The 21,290-nt window shown below is 39.1% G+C and overlaps 1 protein-coding gene across 1 annotated transcript in view; it reads left to right on the top strand.

Annotated features, from left to right (window-relative positions):
- Positions 1-21,032, top strand: part of APC (APC regulator of WNT signaling pathway) — a 119,718-nt gene extending 98,686 nt beyond the window's left edge. The window contains exons 10-13 of the mRNA XM_053696581.1: positions 447-524; positions 1,176-1,292; positions 1,771-1,985; positions 13,031-21,032. Coding sequence (XP_053552556.1) covers positions 447-524; positions 1,176-1,292; positions 1,771-1,985; positions 13,031-19,535 — 6,915 coding nt within the window. The 3' untranslated portion in view covers positions 19,536-21,032. The remainder of the gene's footprint in view (positions 1-446; positions 525-1,175; positions 1,293-1,770; positions 1,986-13,030) is intronic.
- The last annotated feature ends 258 nt before the right edge of the window (positions 21,033-21,290 follow it).

Raw genomic sequence — 21,290 nt, 5'->3', positions numbered from 1 at the left:
GCTGTTAGGTGCTAAGGCCCTTCAGTAAGATACGCTATTGGTTACTCCAAAAGAAACACCACTAAATTTGGGTTGTACAAATTGACCATTGTTGTCACCTATATATTAGCTTCTTGTTATAGAAGCGCTGATAAACTGAGCTATTCTAAAGCAGGAAACAACAGTGTTGGTTCCACATATCTCTAGATTTAATAATGTTTGGTCAATATAAGACACAGCGTTTACAATTGTAAGTTTTACTGTCCCAATGTTGACAAGCTTTACCGTTTAAAATGGAGAAATGTGTATATTATTTTTTTTGAGAGGTTGGGACAAATGAAATGTGAAATTGCCAGATGCTTTAATGTAATTTTTTTTTTATTATTCACAGCCATGAAATGTATTAATAAAAAGTAAACAGCACAGTATTTATATAATTGTATGCAATTTATTCATTTATTTTTCAGGCCACTTTGTGCTCTATGAAAAGCTGTATGCGAGCTCTTGTTGCCCAGCTGAAATCAGAAAGTGAGGACCTACAGCAGGTAATTTCATGCTCGTGGTTTATTCCCCACACGTTAGATAGTTGCTTAATCATTTTGTAGTAGGTAGTTGGAATTCATTTTAGCGTGTAAAACACACTGGATACAAATACTAAAGGAGCACTCAATACACTATAATTGCATAATTAAAACATGTGTGATAAACAGACAATGCAGTAACACTTTCAACTAAGCAGTAGATTTTTCTCTGTCAGATACATTTTCATATTATTATACGGTTAATCTTTGTTTTGAAAACTCAATTTTATGTAGCATTTATTTAATGAATATTGAATCACCCACCCTTTTTTCAAATCTGTGCTGATGTAGATAACTTCCTGATCCTGCTACCTTCTGAGATCCTGATTACTTGTTCTGGTGTTTCTCTTTTGATAAAATAAATAATCTTGTCACAAGTCTAATTAAATCCTTTGATATACTTGAAGGTCCTTGTCATATCACCTCTTATTATTCTTTTCTCTATACTATACACATTAAGACCATAAAAAAATCCTTTCCTTTTTATTTTTGACCATTTTAGTAGCCTTCCTCTGAACATTTTTTTCTTTTGTATCTAAATATGGTCACCTGATATATTCTAAATAAAAATGCAATTCGTTTTAGGTCACTCTGGTTTCTTTGCTTCTTTTTCAGGTTATAGCAAGTGTACTGAGAAATTTATCTTGGCGAGCAGATGTAAATAGCAAAAAAACCCTCCGTGAAGTCGGAAGTGTGAAAGCATTAATGGAATGTGCATTGGAAGTTAAAAAGGTAAACGGTCACGGCTTGGATGTTATGTCTTTTTTTTTTTTGTGTGTGTGTGTGGCCCAAATAGTATCTGCTTAGCAATACTACTTGTTAAAAATATTGAAACTGAAGTACCTTTTAGTTACTGTGCCTTGTATTAATATATGTAGTGACCAACATGTTGAAATGCCTCTTCTACCCCTCCACAAACATACATTTGGAGATATTTTGTGAAATCAGACAGGACATCCAGTGTTGTAAATATAATCAATCAGCCATCATACATGGCATCTACTGCATCATCAATGACATCACATGATATAACGGCATCAATGATAAAACAGCGTCACACAATTATATATCAGAGCCTAAAGTAAGTCGTCCCCCCCCCCCCCCCCCCCCCCAATATTTTAGAGCTCCGGCTTTGGTGTGTATATAGGACATGGATGATGTGTATTTTGTATTCAGATATTTATTTGATGTTTTGTGTTTGTTTTGCAAGGAGTCTACATTGAAGAGTGTGCTAAGTGCCTTGTGGAATTTGTCGGCACACTGCACAGAGAACAAAGCAGACATATGTTCTGTGGATCGGGCACTGGCGTTTTTAGTCAGCACTTTAACTTACAGAAGCCAAACGAACACACTAGCTATCATTGAAAGTGGAGGTGGAATATTACGTAATGTCTCCAGTTTAATTGCCACTAATGAAGACCACAGGTGTGTGTAGATTCTTGTTTTCAGTGTATTTAATGATATCTGTCACCATTGTTCATATTGTAAGATTTTGTCTTGTGCTTGCTAGTAACAGTGGGACATGGTATCTACATTCCTGCTATCATGAAACCACTGTTAAATTCTCATCCCAATTTAGGTAAGCGGCTTTAGTACTTATCCTAACTGGATAACCCCTTGGGATTTTTATATAAAATGTTTACTTATGCATAATGAAACAACTTTGCAACCTTTTTTTAATTTTTTGCCCCTTTTTTATGTATTTTAACTGCAAATCAATGTGCTTTATGTTATCTTAAAGGCATTGGCTAAACTTGTTGTCTGTGGACTAAAGCCCAGATTTAATATGGCTAATGGCTGATGGAATTTGGCTATGAAAAATGATTGCAGTTAAAAGGATACTTTTAAAAAAAGTTAAGACTGTTTAACATATCTATAAACTTTGTTGCAAACACTGTTGCCAGATGGCTAAAGACATGTGCACTCTCCTGAGCTCATCTAGGATTACTCTTTAACAATGGGTACCTAGAGAACTAAGCAAATTGATTATAGAAGTACATTGGAAAGCTGTTAAAAATACCATGCTGTGCATGTTGACTTTACTGTCACTTTAAAATGATATAAAACCCTACATTTTTCTTTCATGAGTCAAGAGAATAAAATGTTTATCAACTTTCCAATGTACTTCTATAATCAAATTTGCTTCATCTCTTGGTATCCATTGCTGAAAGAGCAGCAATGCATGACTGGGAGCTAGCTGAAAACACTGGGTGACAAGAGGCATATATGTGCATTGCTGCATCTAAGCCTACTAGGTATGCCTTTCAGCAAATGATACCAAGAGAACATAGCAAATTAGATAACAGAAGTAAATTAGGAAGTTATTTAAAACTGAATGCTCTATCTGAATCATGAAATAGAAATTTTGGGTTTTATGTCCCATCAATCATCTTTTTCTACTTTTTCTTGGGGTACCTCAAGGCCCAATCTTTAGGTCCCTGCTGTTTATTAAATAAGCTCCTTTTGGGTTACAGGACTACTTATGCCCGAACACTTAAATTTGTCTTCTTACAGCCTATTCCCCACCATTCTGAATTGACATTAAAACCAAAAACTATTTTCTATGAAATCCCCCTTCTAACTCTAAAGCAATGCAGGATTTTGTCATTGTTGACAATCATCCCACCTTTCCAAATTTTGATATTTATTCTTGTGAATTATGAGTGTCACAGGTCTACATTTTAGCAATAACACAACAAATATTTGAGTCCTTTCATCTACTTCTTAATTTCATTAAAGGGACAGTCAACACCAAAATGTGTTAGTGTTTAAAAGATAGATAACACCTTTAATTACAATAGCACTTACTCTCAACTTCACATGAGTAGTGAATTTTTTTTCTGACAAATTTCAATGTCTATTTCCACTCTTCCTGTATCATGTGACAACCAATCTCAAATGCCTATACGTATACTCTGTGAATTCTTGCACATGCTCAGTAGGAGCTGGTGACACAAAAAGTGTAAATATAAAAAGACTACACATTTTTATTTTGTTGGTGAAAGTAAATTGGAAAGTTGTTTAAAATTGCATGCTCTATCTGAATCATTAAAGTTAAATGACTTGAGTGTCCCTTTTATATACTTTGACATTTAAACCTCTAAATTTCTTTTAGACCAAGCCCTACAATCAGCAAGAGACAGTAAAGTCAAAATTAAAGATAGAGAATATCATTTTTAAACCACTCTCCAATTTGCTTTTATTACCCAATTTGCTTTGGTTTCTTGGTATCCTTTGTTTAAAATCATACCTAGATACACTTAGAAACAGCAATGTACTATTGGGAGCTAGTAGCAGCTGATTGGTGACTGCACAAATAAGCCTCTTGTTATTGGTTCACCTGATGTGAACCAATGACACCTGGTAGCTCCCGGTATTGCATTGCAGCTCCTTCAACAAAGGGGGTACCAGGGGAATAAAACAAATTTGATAACAATTTTAAAAGAAAAATGTTGTGTTTCATGTACCTGTAACCTTTAGGCCACCACTATGCACAATTGACCTATTAGCTTATCTTTCTGGGGGCAGGGGCTCTTCTGTCTGCATTTGTCAAGCTGTCTAGTTTACACTTGCAGTATATGCATTACATTTCGTAACTGGCTAATTATTATATAGACACTTCTGTTCTTGAAGTAGCTACATATACGCTTTTTAATGAAGATTTCTTTCATAAATTGGTAAGAGTCCACAAGTTAATTCAACTCCTGGCCACAAGATTCCCAAAAACTGCAAGAGTTTTATATCCCCACCCACTGATTAGCCAGTCTAAATCTTTGCCTCTAATGAGGCAGGTGAAGAGTTGAGGTGCTCTTAAGATTTTTCATTAAGAGGGATCCCCAGACTGATTTGAGGCCCATTTATTTTTCCTCAAAGAGCTGCTACAGAAAGAGAGAGGGAAGATTGAAGTACAGGGTAGTGAAATAATCCATGCCACAGGTGTCTCAGGGACCAGTCCCCTAGCCTCCTCCAGTTGGGTCGTTCGGATACTCCTTACAGTGATCCTCTGCTGTGAAGTACGGAGCACTAGATTTACTCTCTACTGGTAGCTGTCATGCGAGCAGTATGTGAGTACAGAGGAGTGGGTGCAGTTTAGTAGGTACAGTAGAATCTCAATTAACCGGCACCCATGGGGATTGGTAGATTCCGGATAAGTGTAATAATTCTGGTTGCTTGAGAGTCACTATTAAAAATAGCTCTAGTTCTATAACCCAGATTCCCAGAACTGCTCAATCTCTTGCTGAAAACTGTGTTTATTCAGGATATTTAGTACACTTGTATTTTATCCTGAATAAACCCAATGTTTTCAGCAAGAGATTGAGCCTTTCTGGGAATCAATCCATTCATTCAGGGAATGGTTTCATCCTACAGATGTCTTTATTCAGGTAGTCAAGAGGTGGGGTTTTCCAAAGGTAGACCTGATGTGTTCTTGATTAATCAAAAATCTTCCTAGATATTTTGCGAGGTGCGGTTATCTTCATGCAGAGTTTGTAGGTACTCTAGCAGCTCCTTGGTCCTTTTGTCTGGCATTAAGATTTGCTCAAACTGTTCTGCTTCCAAGAGTGATAGTTTGAATAATGCAGGATCTATCATTTAGTAATTAAAAAATAGCGCCAGTTTGTCCTCGCAGAACTTGGTTTGTGGGCTTAGTTCGAATGTGAAGTTTTCCTTCATGGTCTCTTCCTCTTTGTCTTGACCTTCTATCTCAAGATCCATTTTATTATCAAGATTTCGAGTCAACTTGATGGTCTGAAATCTGAATGTTTAGTTTTAAAACAGCAAGGTTTTTTTTACTGCTTTCGGTGATACTTTTTTCCAGGCTAGAAAGCCTGGCAAAGTATGGAAAGTTTTCTTTCTTAATGTAAAAAGCAGAATTTTAATTGGCATTCTTACAGAATTCCCATAATTCTGCAATTTGTACCGAAAGGTTTTGGCAAAGTTTTATTTGCTAGCTGTTTGAAAGTCAAATTTCAGCTCTCTGTTATCATAGAAAAATCGCTAATCTTCCCAATGTTCAGAATTTTGTTCAAGCTTTAGTCAGACTAAAGCCAGTTGTTATACCAATTTCTTCCCCTTGGAACCTTAATTTGGTTTTAAGAGTTTTACACAAATTAGATTTCTTACCAAAGGTAGTTTCTTCATACAAAATTTCAATAGAGAAATTGTGGTTCCTTCTCTTTGTCCATATCCTAAGAATTATAAAGAGTGCCTTCTACATAAATTTGGTGTAGTTAGGCTTTAAGGGTTTTTAAAGGGACACTGAACTCAAATTTTTTTCTTTCGTGATTCAGAGAGCATGCAATTTTAAGCAACTTTCTAATTTACTCCTATTATCAATTTTTCTTCGTTCACTTGCTATCTTTATTTGAAAAAGAAGGCATCTAAACTTCTTTTTTGTTTCAGTACTCTGGACAACGCTTTTTTTATTGGAGGATGAATTTAGCCACCAATCAGCAAGAATAACCCAGGTTATTCACCAAAAATGGCCCGGGATCTAAACTTACATTCTTGCATTTCAAATAAAGATACCAAGAGAAGGAAAAAAATTTGATAATAGTAGTAAATTAGAATGTTGCTTAAAATCAATTTTCTTCTGTTATGTGTGATCAGTCCACGGGTCATCATTACTTCTGGGATATAACTCCTCCCCAACAGGAAATGCAAGAGGATTCACCCAGCAGAGCTGCATATAGCTCCTCCCCTCTACGTCAGTCCCAGTCATTCTCTTGCACCCAACGACTAGATAGGATGTGTGAGAGGACTATGGTGATTATACTTAGTTTTTATGACTTCAATCAAAAGTTTGTTATTTTACAATAGCACCGGAGCGTGTTATTACTTCTCTGGCAGAGTTTGAGGAAGAATCTGCCAGAGTTTTTTACTATGATTTTAACCGGAGTTGTTAAGATCATATTGCTGTTCTCGGCCATCTGAGGGAGGTAAAGGCTTCAGATCAGGGGACAGCGGGCAGATGAATCTGCATTGAGGTATGTAGCAGTTTTTATTTTCTGAATGGAATTGATGAGAAAATCCTGCCATACCGTTAAAATGACATGTATGTATACACTTCAGTATTCTGGGGATGGTATTTCACCGGAACTACTCTGTTAAAGGTCATTAATCCTTTTAATAACTATTTATCATGTTAAACGTTTTTGCTGGAATGTAGAATCGTTTACATTGCTGAGGTACTGTGTGAATAAATATTTGGGCATTATTTTCCACTTGGCAGCCTTTTTTGCTTTTATTTGTGACAGTTTCGTTTCTCTTCACTGCTGTGTGGGAGAGGGAGGGGCCGTTTTTGGCGCTCTTTGCTACGCATCAAAAAATTCCAGTCAGTTACTTTTATATTTCCTGCATGATCCGGTTCATCTCTGACAGATCTCAGGGGTCTTCAAACTTCTTTGAAGGGAGGTAAATTCTCTCAGCAGAGCTGTGAGAATTCTTATAGTGACTGTGAATAAAAACGTTGCTTTGTATTTTTTATGTCAAATTTAATTAGTGTTATTTTACTAATGGGAACAAACCTTTGCTAAAAGTTGTGTTGTTTTAAAGTTTGATGCTATAACTGTTTTTCAGTTCATTATTTCAACTGTCATTTAATCGTTTAGTACCTCTTTGAGGCACAGTACGTTTTTGCTAAAAAAGATTATAACCAAGTTGTAAGTTTTTTTTTTTTGCTAGTGTGTTAAACATGTCTGACTCAGAGGAAGATATCTGTGTCATTTGTTCCAATGCCAAGGTGGAGCCCAATAGAAATTTATGTACTAACTGCATTGATGCTACTTTAAATAAAAGTCAATCTGTACAATGTGAACAAATTTCACCAAACAGCGAGGGGAGAGTTATGCCGACTAACTCGCCTCACGCGGCAGTACCTGCATCTCCCGCCCGGGAGGTGCGTGATATTATGGCGCCTAGTACATCTGGGCGGCCATTACAGATAACATTACAAGATATGGCTACTGTTATGACTGAAGTTTTGTCTAAATTACCAGAACTAAGAGGCAAGCGTGATCACTCTGGGGTGAGAACAGAGTGCGCTGACAATACTAGGGCCATGTCTGATACTGCGTCACAGCTCGCAGAGCATGAGGACGGAGAGCTTCATTCTGTGGGTGACGGTTCTGATCCAAACAGATTGGATTCAGATATTTCAAATTTTAAATTTAAATTGGAAAACCTCCGTGTATTACTAGGGGAGGTCTTAGCAGCTCTTAATGATTGTAACACCGTTGCAATACCAGAGAAACTGTGTAGGTTGGATAAATACTTTGCGGTACCGGCGAGTACTGACGTTTTTCCTATACCTAAGAGACTAACTGAAATTGTTACTAAGGAGTGGGATAGACCTGGTGTGCCGTTCTCACCCCCTCCAATATTTAGAAAGATGTTTCCAATAGACGCCACCACTCGGGACTTATGGCAAACGATCCCTAAGGTGGAGGGAGCAGTTTCTACTTTAGCTAAGCGTACCACTATCCCGGTGGAGGATAGCTGTGCTTTTTCAGATCCAATGGATAAAAAATTAGAGGGTTACCTTAAGAAAATGTTTGTTCAACAAGGTTTTATATTGCAACCCCTTGCATGTATCGCGCCGATTACGGCTGCGGCAGCATTTTGGATTGAGTCTCTGGAAGAGAACCTTAGTTCATCTACGCTAGACGACATTACGGACAGGCTTAGAGTCCTTAAACTAGCTAATTCTTTCATTTCGGAGGCCGTAGTACATTTAACCAAACTTACGGCTAAGAACTCAGGATTCGCCATACAGGCACGTAGAGCGCTGTGGCTAAAATCCTGGTCAGCCGATGTTACTTCTAAGTCCAAATTACTTAATATACCTTTCAAGGGGCAGTCTTTATTTGGGCCCGGTTTGAAAGAAATTATCGCTGACATTACAGGAGGTAAGGGCCACGCCCTACCTCAAGACAAAGCCAAAGCTAAGGCTAGACAGTCTAATTTTCGTCCCTTTCGGAATTTCAAAACAGGAGCAGCATCAACCTCCACTGCACCAAAACAGGAGGGAGCTGTTGCTCGTTACAGGCAAGGCTGGAAGCCTAACCAGTCCTGGAACAAGAGCAAGCAGGCCAGGAAACCTGCTGCTGCCCCAAAGACAGCATGAATCGAGAGCCCCCGATCCGGGACCGGATCTAGTGGGGGGCAGACTTTCTCTCTTCGCCCAGGCCTGGGCAAGGGATGTTCAGGATCCCTGGGCACTAGAGATCATATCTCAGGGATACCTTCTAGACTTCAAATTATCTCCCCCAAGAGGGAGATTTCATCTGTCAAGGTTGTCAACAAACCAGATAAAGAAAGAGGCGTTTCTACGCTGTGTACAAGATCTGTTAATAATGGGAGTGATCCATCCGGTTCCGCGGTCGGAACAAGGACAAGGGTTCTACTCAAACCTGTTTGTGGTTCCCAAAAAAGAGGGAACTTTCAGGCCAATCTTAGATTTAAAGATTCTAAACAAATTCCTAAGAGTTCCATCCTTCAAAATGGAAACTATTCGGACAATCTTACCCATGATCCAAAAGGGTCAGTACATGACCACAGTGGATTTAAAGGATGCTTACCTTCACATACCGATCCACAAAGATCATCACCGGTATCTAAGGTTTGCCTTCTTAGACAGGCACTACCAGTTTGTAGCTCTTCCATTCGGATTGGCTACGGCTCCAAGAATCTTCACAAAGGTTCTGGGTGCCCTTCTGGCGGTACTAAGACCGCGAGGGATTTCGGTAGCTCCGTACCTAGACGACATTCTAATACAAGCTTCAAGCTTTCAAACTGCCAAGTCTCATACAGAGTTAGTTCTGGCATTTCTAAGGTCGCATGGATGGAAAGTGAACGAAAAGAAGAGTTCTCTCTTTCCTCTCACAAGAGTTCCATTCTTGGGGACTCTTATAGATTCTGTAGAAATGAAGATTTACCTGACAGAAGACAGGTTAACAAAGCTTCAAAATGCATGCCGTGTCCTTCATTCCATTCAACACCCGTCAGTAGCTCAATGCATGGAGGTGATCGGATTAATGGTAGCGGCAATGGACATAGTACCTTTTGCACGCCTACACCTCAGACCGCTGCAATTGTGCATGCTAAGTCAGTGGAATGGGGATTACTCAAATTTGTCCCCTACTCTGAATCTGAATCAAGAGACCAGAAATTCTCTTCTATGGTGGCTTTATCGGCCACACCTGTCCAGGGGGATGCCATTCAGCAGGCCAGACTGGACAATTGTAACAACAGACGCCAGCCTACTAGGTTGGGGCGCTGTCTGGAATTCTCTGAAGGCTCAGGGACTATGGAATCAGGAGGAGAGTCTCCTTCCAATAAACATCCTGGAATTGAGAGCAGTTCTCAATGCCCTTCTGGCTTGGCCCCAATTAACAACTCGGGGGTTCATCAGGTTTCAGTCGGACAACATCACGACGGTAGCTTACATCAACCATCAGGGAGGGACAAGAAGCTCCCTAGCAATGATGGAAGTATCAAAGATAATTCGCTGGGCAGAGTCTCACTCTTGCCACCTGTCAGCAATCCACATCCCGGGAGTGGAGAACTGGGAGGCGGATTTCTTGAGTCGCCAGACTTTTCATCCGGGGGAGTGGGAACTTCATCCGGAGGTCTTTGCCCAAATACTTCGACGTTGGGGCAAACCAGAGATAGATCTCATGGCGTCTCGCCAGAACGCCAAACTTCCTCACTACGGGTCCAGATCCAGGGATCCGGGAGCGGTTCTGATAGATGCTTTGACAGCACCTTGGAACTTCGGGATGGCTTATGTGTTTCCACCCTTCCCGCTGCTTCCTCGATTGATTGCCAAAATCAAACAGGAGAGAGCATCAGTGATTCTAATAGCGCCTGCATGGCCACGCAGGACTTGGTATGCAGATCTAGTGGACATGTCATCCTGTCCGCCTTGGTCTCTACCTCTAAGACAGGACCTTCTGATACAGGGTCCATTCAAACATCAAAATCTAAATTCTCTGAAGCTGACTGCTTGGAAATTGAACGCTTGATTTTATCAAAACGTGGTTTTTCTGAGTCGGTTATTGATACCCTGATACAGGCTAGGAAGCCTGTTACCAGAAGGATTTACCATAAAATATGGCGTAAATACCTATACTGGTGCGAATCCAAAGGTTACTCCTGGAGTAAGGTTAGGATCGCTAGGATATTGTCTTTTCTACAAGAAGGTTTAGAAAAGGGTTTATCAGCTAGTTCATTAAAGAGACAGATTTCAGCTCTGTCCATCTTGTTACACAGGCGTCTGTCAGAAAATCCAGACGTCCAGGCTTTTTGTCAGGCTTTAGCTAGGATCAAGCCTGTGTTTAAAGCTGTTGCTCCGCCATGGAGTTTAAACTTAGTTCTTAACGTTTTACAAGGTGTTCCGTTTGAACCCCTTCATTCCATTGATATAAGATTGTTATCTTGGAAAGTTCTGTTTTTAATGGCTATTTCCTCGGCTCGAAGAGTCTCTGAGTTATCAGCCTTACATTGTGATTCTCCTTATCTGATTTTTCACTCAGACAAGGTAGTTCTGCGTACTAAACCTGGGTTCTTACCTAAGGTAGTCACTAACAGGAATATCAATCAAGAGATTGTTGTTCCATCCTTGTGTCCAAATCCTTCTTCAAAGAAGGAACGTCTTCTACACAATCTGGATGTAGTTCGTGCCCTCAAGTTCTACTTGCAGGCAACTAAAGATTTTCGCCAAACTTCTTCCCTGTTTGTCGTTTATTCTGGACAGAGGAGAGGTCAAAAAGCTTCTGCTACCTCTCTCTCTTTTTGGCTTCGTAGCATAATACGTTTAGCCTATGAGACTGCTGGACAGCAGCCTCCTGAAAGAATTACAGCCCACTCCACTAGAGCTGTGGCTTCCACTTGGGCCTTTAAGAATGAGGCCTCTGTTGAACAGATTTGCAAGGCTGCAACTTGGTCTTCGCTTCATACTTTTTCCAAATTTTACAAATTTGACACTTTTGCTTCTTCGGAGGCTATTTTTGGGAGAAAGGTTCTTCAGGCAGTGGTTCCTTCTGTATAATGAGCCTGCCTATCCCTCCCGTCATCCGTGTACTTTTGCTTTGGTATTGGTATCCCAGAAGTAATGATGACCCGTGGACTGATCACACATAACAGAAGAAAACATAATTTATGCTTACCTGATAAATTCCTTTCTTCTGTTGTGTGATCAGTCCACGGCCCGCCCTGTTTTAAGGCAGGTAAATATTTTTTAAATTATACTCCAGTCACCACTTCACCCTTGGTTACTCCTTTCTCGTTGATTCTTGGTCGAATGACTGGGACTGACGTAGAGGGGAGGAGCTATATGCAGCTCTGCTGGGTGAATCCTCTTGCATTTCCTGTTGGGGAGGAGTTATATCCCAGAAGTAATGATGACCCGTGGACTGATCACACAACAGAAGAAAGGAATTTATCAGGTAAGCATAAATTATGTTTTTTCACACAAGAAAAAATTTGGGTTCAGTGTCCCTTTAAGCAATCTTACTTGCAAGGCTTACTTGGAGGCGGGATATTCTCCACCAAAGCTACAGCACTTACTTTGGCTTCTCGGTTAAAATGTTTAATCTGCAAGGCTTACTTGGAGGCGGAATATTCACCATCAAAGCGTATTTTACCAGATTAATTTCAACGTCTTGGGCATTTTAAAATGAGACTTCTATAGAGCAAATTTGAAAGACTGCAGCATGGTCATTCCTGCATATCTTTTCTAAATTCTACCACTCAGTTTCTAGCATCTTTAGAGGCAGTTTTTGGTAGGAAAGTTCTCCCGTCAGCAGTATCTGGAAATTAGGTGCCTGCATTTTTTTTTTTCTTTTAAATATTCCGCCCTCATTACTCGTGGACTCCACAGCTTCGGTATTAGTTCTAGTTCCCAGAAGTAATTAACTCCTGGACTCTTATCACCTTACGAAAGAAAACAAAATGTATGCTTAGCTGATAAATTAATATCTTTTGAGGTGGTGAGATTCCACGAGGCCTACCATATTTAATTTTTCTGGCGGCAGTTCTAGTTCTGTTCTGTCCTTTCCTACCTTTCTACTTCTCCTTTCTTTGCTAGACTGGCTAATCATTGAGGTGGGAGGGATAGAAAACTCTTGGAGTTTTTGGGAGTCTTTACTTTTACATTTTTGTTTTGTTTTTATACCAGATGGTAGAAAGTACAGCTGTAGTAGTATGTAGGTCCATGTTCATACTAGTTAATCACATGGAACAAACCTCATTTTTGTTTATTTACAATCCCTATGTAGCACATAGCAGGGTCAAACAAACTACAGCAAACAGGTTCTCTTCTCTGGAGAAGAGGGAGATGCACAATTTTGAAGATTAAATTACATGAAAATAGGCACACAAAAAAAAAAAATTCTTTGCTTAATATATTTTATAGGGGATTTCATTGTATGTCCCTATTTTAATGTAACTTTTCTTTATATTTTTAATTACAGGCAAATCTTAAGGGAGAACAACTGCTTGCAGACTTTGTTACAGCATTTAAAATCACACAGCTTGACTATAGTTAGCAATGCTTGTGGGACCTTGTGGAATTTATCAGCACGGAATGCAAAAGATCAAGAAGCCCTTTGGGATATGGGTGCTGTCAGCATGCTTAAAAATCTTATCCATTCAAAGCACAAAATGATTGCTATGGGGAGTGCTGCTGCTTTACGAAATCTAATGGCGAACAGACCATCTAAATATAAAGATGCAAATATCATGTCCCCTGGCTCAAGTGTGCCATCTCTTCACGTTAGAAAGCAGAAAGCTTTGGAAGCTGAGCTTGATGCGCAACATCTGTCTGAGACTTTTGATAACATTGATAATTTAAGTCCAAAAACATCTCATCGTAATAAGCAGAGACACAAGCAAAACTTTTTTGGTGACTGCGGTCGACATGATGATAACATGTGCCGCTCAGACAGTTTTAGTCCTAGTAACTTAACAGTTCTTTCACCATATATAAATGCAACTGTTTTACCATCATCCACTTCTAGTAGAACTGTAGATGCTAACAGGCCTGAAAAGGATAGAGAAAGGCCAACAGGACACAACAGTTACCATTCTGCAGCAGATAATGCTGGAAACAATTCAAAGCGTATTGGTATGCAGTTGTCAACTACTGTTCAGATTGCTAAAGTTATGGAGGAAGTATCAAGCATGCATATGACACAGGATGACAGAAGTTCAGGATCTGTTTCAGATGAAAGAACTGCTCATAGAAAGACTTCTACTAACCATCCTCATTCAAATTCATATGGTTTTACTAAAGGAGAGAATGCTGGCAGGGTAGGCCCAGTGTCATTTACAAAAATGGAATATAAAAGAGCATCAAATGACAGTTTAAACAGCGTTAGTAGCACAGATGGCTATGGAAAGCGTGGCCAAGTTAAACCCTCTGTTGAGTCATACTCTGAAGATGATGAAAGTAAATTTTGCAGTTATGGACAGTATCCTGCAGATCTAGCACACAAAATACACAGTGCTAATCATATGGACGATAATGACACAGAACTGGACACTCCAATAAATTATAGTTTAAAATATTCAGATGAGCAATTGAATTCTGGGAGACAAAGCCCTAGTCAAAATGAAAGATGGGCTAGACCCAAACACATTATAGATAATGAAATAAAACAAAATGAACAAAGGCAACAAAGAAATCCCAAAGCACCATACAATGCATTTTCTGAAAACAATGAGGAAAAGCATAAAAAATTCCCACCACACTTTACAAAGCAAGATGGTGCATCTCCGTACAGAGCTAGAGGCATTAATAATCAAGCTGATCAAGCTAGAGGGAGCTCTAATCTTGGAATAAATCAGAAACCTTCAAAGTCTCATTGTCAGGATGATGACTATGATGATGATAAGACAACTAATTTTAGTGAACGTTATTCTGAAGAGGAGCAGCAGGAGGATGAAAATCAGAGGCAAACTAATTACAGTATTACATCTTACAACCAAGAGGAGCATCATGTAGAGCAGCCAATTGATTACAGTCGAAAATTTCCTGCAGATGCTCCACCACCAGCACAAAAAACATCTTTTTCCTTTGCAAAGAACTCTAAGCAAAGACCAAAGAAAGAACCTGCAGCATCTAGCAGTAATACACCAACCCCATCACCAAACACCAGTAGACAAAACCAGCTTCATCCAAGTTCTGCTCAATCCAGAAATGGGCAAAACAGGCAAAAGCAAAATTCAAACAAACCCTGTTCTATCAACCAAGAAACTATGCAGACATATTGTGTTGAAGATACTCCAATATGTTTTTCAAGATGCAGCTCTTTGTCATCTTTGTCATCTGCTGAAGATGAAATAGAGGGGCGCGAAAGAGGTACACGTGGCACTGATTCTAACAACACTCTTCAAATAACTGAAATGAAAGACAACAGAGGTACAGGATCAAAAGAGAGTTCAGGGACTGAAGCACGATCAGCTTCACACCACATACGAGTAAAAACAAGCAGAATACAATCTAATTTGTCCCCTTCAGATGCTTCTAGACATAAATCTGTTGAATTTTCTTCAGGTGCAAAATCACCGTCAAAAAGTGGTGCCCAGACACCAAAAAGTCCCCCTGAACATTATGTTCAGGAAACACCTTTAATGTTTAGCAGATGCACTTCTGTGAGCTCCTTAGATAGCTTTGAGAGCCATTCAATAGCCAGTTCTGTGCAGAGTGAGCCTTGCAGTGGAATGGTAAGTGGTATTATAAGCCCCAGTGATCTTCCTGACAGCCCTGGACAGACAATGCCTCCAAGCAGAAGTAAGACCCCTCCACCACCTCAGGCAGTACAAATGAAAAGAGACACAAACAAGCCTAAAGTGACTGGTGATAATGATGAAAGGGAATCCGGTTCAAAGCAGGCAGCAGTACATGCAGCAGTTCAAAGAGTTCAAGTTCTTCAGGAAGCTGATACTTTATTGCATTTTGCTACTGAGAGCACACCAGATGGATTTTCCTGTGCGTCAAGTCTCAGTGCATTGAGTCTTGATGAACCATATATTCAAAAGGACATAGAACTTAAAATTATGCCCCCTGTGCTTGAAAATGACCAAGGAAATGAAGAGTCGGATAAATCCAAGGAGTCTGTTGATCGTAAAGAAAAAAAGGAAGACAAGCAATCAGAACCAGAAAAGGATATCCTAGACGATACCGATGATGATATTGACATATTAGAAGAATGTATAATTTCAGCTATGCCTACAAAATCTTCAAGAAAAAACAAAAAAACTCAACAGAGCACAAAAACAGCCCCACCTGTGGCTAGGAAACCAAGTCAACTTCCTGTATATAAACTTCTTCCCCCACAAAATCGACATCATGCTCAAAAGCATGTTAGCTTCACACATACAGATGATATGCCTAGAGTATACTGTGTTGAGGGTACTCCGATAAATTTTTCTACAGCAACATCTTTAAGTGATCTCACAATAGAATCACCGCCTAATGAACTGGTAAACAATGAACAATCCAGTACTGTTCCTGTGTCCACTAGCTTTGAAAAGCGAGACACTATCCCAACAGAAGGTAGGAGCACTGATGATAAAGATGCAAATAAAAGTTTAAACAACCCTTCATCTGGGCTGGATGATGATAAAACTGAAGAAGGTGACATTCTTGCAGAGTGCATACATTCTGCCATGCCCAAAGGTAAAAGTCACAAACCATTCAGAGTCAAAAAGATTATGGATCAGATTCATCATACTTCAACTAGTACATCATCAAATAGAAATTCACAGGAAGGAGAGAAAAAGAAGCCAACATCACCAGTGAAACCAATGCCTCAAGCAGCTGACTACAGGGGCCGTTCAAAGAAAATCACTGATCCAAAAATGAACCTTGGCAATGAAAAATCTTATTGTGAGGCAAGAAAGCAGGGTATTAAAAATCATCCCAGAGAAGTTAACGATAAGCTTCCAAATAATGAAGAGCGTGCAAAAGGTAGTTTTGCATTTGATTCACCTCACCATTATACACCAATTGAGGGAACACCATACTGTTTCTCCAGAAATGATTCACTAAGTTCTCTTGATTTTGAAGATGATGATGTTGATTTTTCCAGAGAAAAGGCAGAGTTAAGAAAAGAAAAAGATAATCAAGCAGATTCACGAATAAATAAGAATACTGAGCATGTATCTTCAAATCAATCCACTACACGAGTACAAGCTAATCACAGTAATACAGCTTCTAGAAGTCCACCAAAATCATTGTTACCCAATCAAACTTCATTTTCTATACCTTCAAAGGTGTCTTCAGATAGAGGAGATGCTACTGATGAGAAAATGCAAAAATTTGCAATTGAAAACACTCCTGTTTGCTTTTCTCGCAATTCATCTTTGAGTTCATTAAGTGACATTGATCAAGAAAACAACAATAAAGAAGCTGAGACTACAAAACAAACGGAACCCTCTGAACAACAGATGTCGTTGCACAGACCTCAAACCTCAGGTTATGCACCAAAATCATTTCATGTAGAAGATACACCGGTTTGCTTTTCTAGGAACAGCTCTTTGAGTTCCTTGAGCATTGATTCTGAAGATGATCTGCTACAAGAATGTATAAGCTCTGCCATGCCAAAAAAGAAAAAGCCTTCTAAAACCAAGGGTGAAAATGAGAAAAATCGTTCTAACAATATCGGTGGCATACTTGCAGAAGAGCCAGACCTTACACTAGATCTCAGAGATCTACAGAGCCCTGATTCTGAAAATGCTTTTTCACCTGACTCTGAAAGTTTTGACTGGAAAGCTATTCAGGAGGGTGCTAATTCAATTGTTAGTCGTTTACATCAAGCCGCCGCTGCTGTTTCATTGTCCCGACAAGGATCTTCTGATTCTGACTCAATTCTTTCTTTAAAATCTGGAATCTCTCTTGGATCTCCATTTCATCTTACACCAGATAAGGAAGAAAAACCCATCTCTACAAACAAAGGGCCAAAAATATTGAAGCCTGGAGAGAAAGGTGTATCGGAAAATAAGAAAAATGAGGAAGAAACTAAAGGAATTAAAGGAGGAAAAAAAGTATATAAAAGTATAATTACAGGAAAATCTCGTTCCAGTTCGGACTTTTCAAGTCAGTGTAAGCCGTCAGTACATACAAATATGCCTTCTATTTCTCGTGGCAGAACAATGATCCATATTCCTGGTGTCCGTGCCAGTTCTCCCAGCACAAGCCCCGTTTCAAAAACTGTGCCAGCTGTAAAAACGACTCCGTCAAAAAGTCCTAATGAAAATCAGAACACCTGCTCACCAAGGGGACCTAAGCCCTTGAAAACTGAACCATTATATAGCAATAAACAGGCATCTACTGTAGGAGGATCAAGTAAAGGGGCTTCAAGGTCAGGATCAAGAGATTCCACCAACTCAAGACCAAATCAGCAGCCATTAAGTAGACCTATGCAATCACCTGGTCGAAATTCCATTTCACCTGGCAGAAATGGAATAAGTCCCCCTAATAAATTCTCACAACTACCCAGAACTGCATCACCTAGCACAGCTTCCACTAAGTCATCAGGTTCGAGCAAAATGTCATATACATCTCCTGGCAGGCAGATGAGCCAACCAAATATTAGCAAGCAATCCAATCTACCCAAAACTCCAAGTAGTATACCAAGAAGTGAGTCTGCATCCAAAAGTTTAAACCAAAGTGCAAACAGTGGATCAAATAAAAAGGTAGAGCTTTCTAGAATGTCTTCAACAAAATCCAGCGGAAGTGAGTCTGACAAATCAGAAAGGCCTGCTTTGGTTCGTCAGTCAACATTTATCAAGGAAGCACCTAGCCCAACACTAAGGAGAAAATTAGAAGAATCTGCATCATTTGAGTCTTTGTCTTCCTCTTCTAGAGCAGATTCTCCAACACGGTCACAGACCCAGACACCAGTTTTAAGTCCATCCTTACCTGATATGTCATTATCAACACATGTGATACAAGCAGGTGGTTGGCGTAAAATGCCTCCTAACCTTAATCCTCCTGCAGAAACTGCTGACGGAAGACCAGGAAAGCGGCATGACATTACTCGATCCCATTCTGAGTCCCCTTCACGACTTCCAATCACACGATCAGGTACATGGAAACGAGAGCACAGTAAGCATTCATCATCTCTTCCTCGTGTTAGTACATGGAGAAGAACTGGAAGCTCCTCTTCGATTTTGTCTGCCTCTTCTGAATCCAGTGAGAAAGCTAAAAGTGAAGATGAAAAACAGCAATGTTCCTTTCCAGGGTCCAAATCTAACACAGATTGCCAACCTTCTACAAAAGGGACTTGGAGAAAAATAAAGGAAAGTGAAGTTCTTGAAACTGTAAGTAATGGCTCATCAAACACACTTGCTGAGTCTAACAGCAGTATAGAATCTAAAACTTTAGTATACCAGATGGCACCAGCTGTCTCTAAAACGGAGGATGTATGGGTTAGGATTGAGGACTGTCCAATTAATAATCCAAGATCAGGAAAATCGCCTACTGGCAATACTCCCCCAGTTATTGACAGTATATTAGAGCAGGGGGAAAAGGAGGAGCCTGTGAAGGACTGCAAAGGAAGACATAATTCTGGGAATGGGAATGTAGCTTTTCTGGAAAACAGACAAAAGTCATTTATTAAATTAGATGGCTTAGAAACAAAAGGAGGTGAGTTAAAGCCTGTAATAAATTCTCAGTCTGTAGGGCAAGAGACAAATGAAAATACAGTGGCGGAGCGTACGCCATTCAGCTCAAGCAGTTCAAGCAAACACAGTTCACCAAGCGGGACTGTTGCTGCCAGAGTGACTCCATTTAACTATAATCCTAGCCCAAGGAAAAGCAATGGGGAGAACACTACATCACGACCATCCCAAATACCCACGCCTGTTGCTAGTAGTACAAAAAAATCTGATTCAAAAACTGAAACTGCAGACGCTAATGGTTCTCAAAGCCCTAAAAGACATTCTGGCTCTTACCTGGTGACTTCAGTTTGAAATGACTAAAGACAATTACATTTCCAATGTATTATTTACAGTTTCCATGTATATTGTTTTAACGACACATTTTAAAAGAATAACCGTTTGTAAATATATTTGACTTTTGGTGAGTGTGTTGTTCAGGAAGCCATAATTCAAAGCAGAAATTTGTTTTCACTTCTTTACTGTAGAACACACAACAAGGATAATGATGATGCAAAACTTGTAGATTCATCGTTATTCAATATTGCTAATAATCACTAATACTTTGTCTTTCCAAAAATAATGGATGCCACAGATTTATTGTAATTGTACCAGTTTGTTTTAGTACAACTGACCTAAATACATCAGGGAAAACTGATAATTATGCAAAAATGGGTTAAACATGGCTCTTGTACCCAATGACTCTTTTACACAATCCCTTTTCCCATGTCAGATGACAATCCATTTCTTGAGATACTAGTTAATGTTACCATGGTCCCATGATGTGCATAGGTACAGTAGCTATGGCATAACATATTACACTGCTGTGCGCTCTGCAAGAAAAGGACATCTGTGTTGTTGGTTAACCTTGTCCAAAAATTTGTTTTCGTGGACAAAGTTTATCAGAAAGTAGTTAGGGTTTTTTGCTATGCTGTATGTTGTTGTATATTATGGTATTTGAGGTGAGAATGCTGCTCCTTTTTGAATGAGACACAATGTCTCAGAATGACCTAACTGAACATTTCTGAATAAATTATTACTGTATGTACATTAATATTTGTGTTTTATTGTAAATTGTAGAAATTTATGTGGCATGCCAATATTGTGGTTGTATTTTATTTTATCATTTGTTTTAGGAAGATGTTTTTAATGTTAGATAAACTTTATAATACCATCCTTTTATTACAGAATGCTTTAGAAAAAAATTATACAGCCATTTTAATTGGAACTAATGCATCTCTGCACCATAATAAGCATCCATCCTTAAAGGGGAGTTTTAGTCATTTTATAAAAAGGAAAATTTTACTCTTTAAATTATTTACAAAATTAAGCACTAGTAAGAACAGTATAAGCTCCTTAAAATTAGACCCCCTGCCAGGCAACAGTAAAATATTACCAAGTTCTGTCATGCTGTGCCCTAAAAACAGTTTTTCTTTTTATCTTTGAGCAAACCAGGTATAACATAAGAGAATAGAAACATTTAAGCATTACAGTTTGTCTTAAAGCTGCTTTTCTTAGTTCTTATGTATATAAGGGGGGGCGTGGTTAGCTGCACTTTTTTTGCCTAAACATTGGTGTATTATTTTTTATTTTTTTTCCAGTTTGTAGCCAGATTGTTTGATTTCAGTTCGGCAGAAATTAATACATTGCACAGTTACACAATATGGTGTATTATGCTAAACTGTAAGATATAACATGATGGGTTATAAGAGACTCCAAACGTTAATTTAAAACATAAAAAAATTGCCAAGGCAGTTTTTGTGTGTGGCCAAGAGTATTTTAAGATTTTTGCAATAAAAAAATTCCAACAGGCGCTTGTGTGGACATTTGTAATTTGTGGTGGAAATGCATCAAAGAGACAGTCAATGCCAGATTTGTTATTGTTTATAAAGATAGATAATCCCTGTATTACCCATTCCCCAGTTTTGCAAAACCAACTCGGTTATATCCATATACTTTTCACCTCTGTGATTACCTTGTATCTAAGCCTCTGCAGACTGCCCCTTCAGTTCTCTTGACAGACTTGCATTTTAGCCGATCAGTGGTAACTCCACGGGAGTGAGCACAATG

This window comes from Bombina bombina, unplaced genomic scaffold (assembly GCF_027579735.1).
Source record: "Bombina bombina isolate aBomBom1 unplaced genomic scaffold, aBomBom1.pri scaffold_881, whole genome shotgun sequence".
In the NCBI taxonomy this organism is placed as follows: domain Eukaryota; kingdom Metazoa; phylum Chordata; class Amphibia; order Anura; family Bombinatoridae; genus Bombina; species Bombina bombina.
Note: the sequence above shows the minus strand (reverse complement) of the source record. Positions and strands in the feature narration are given on the sequence as shown.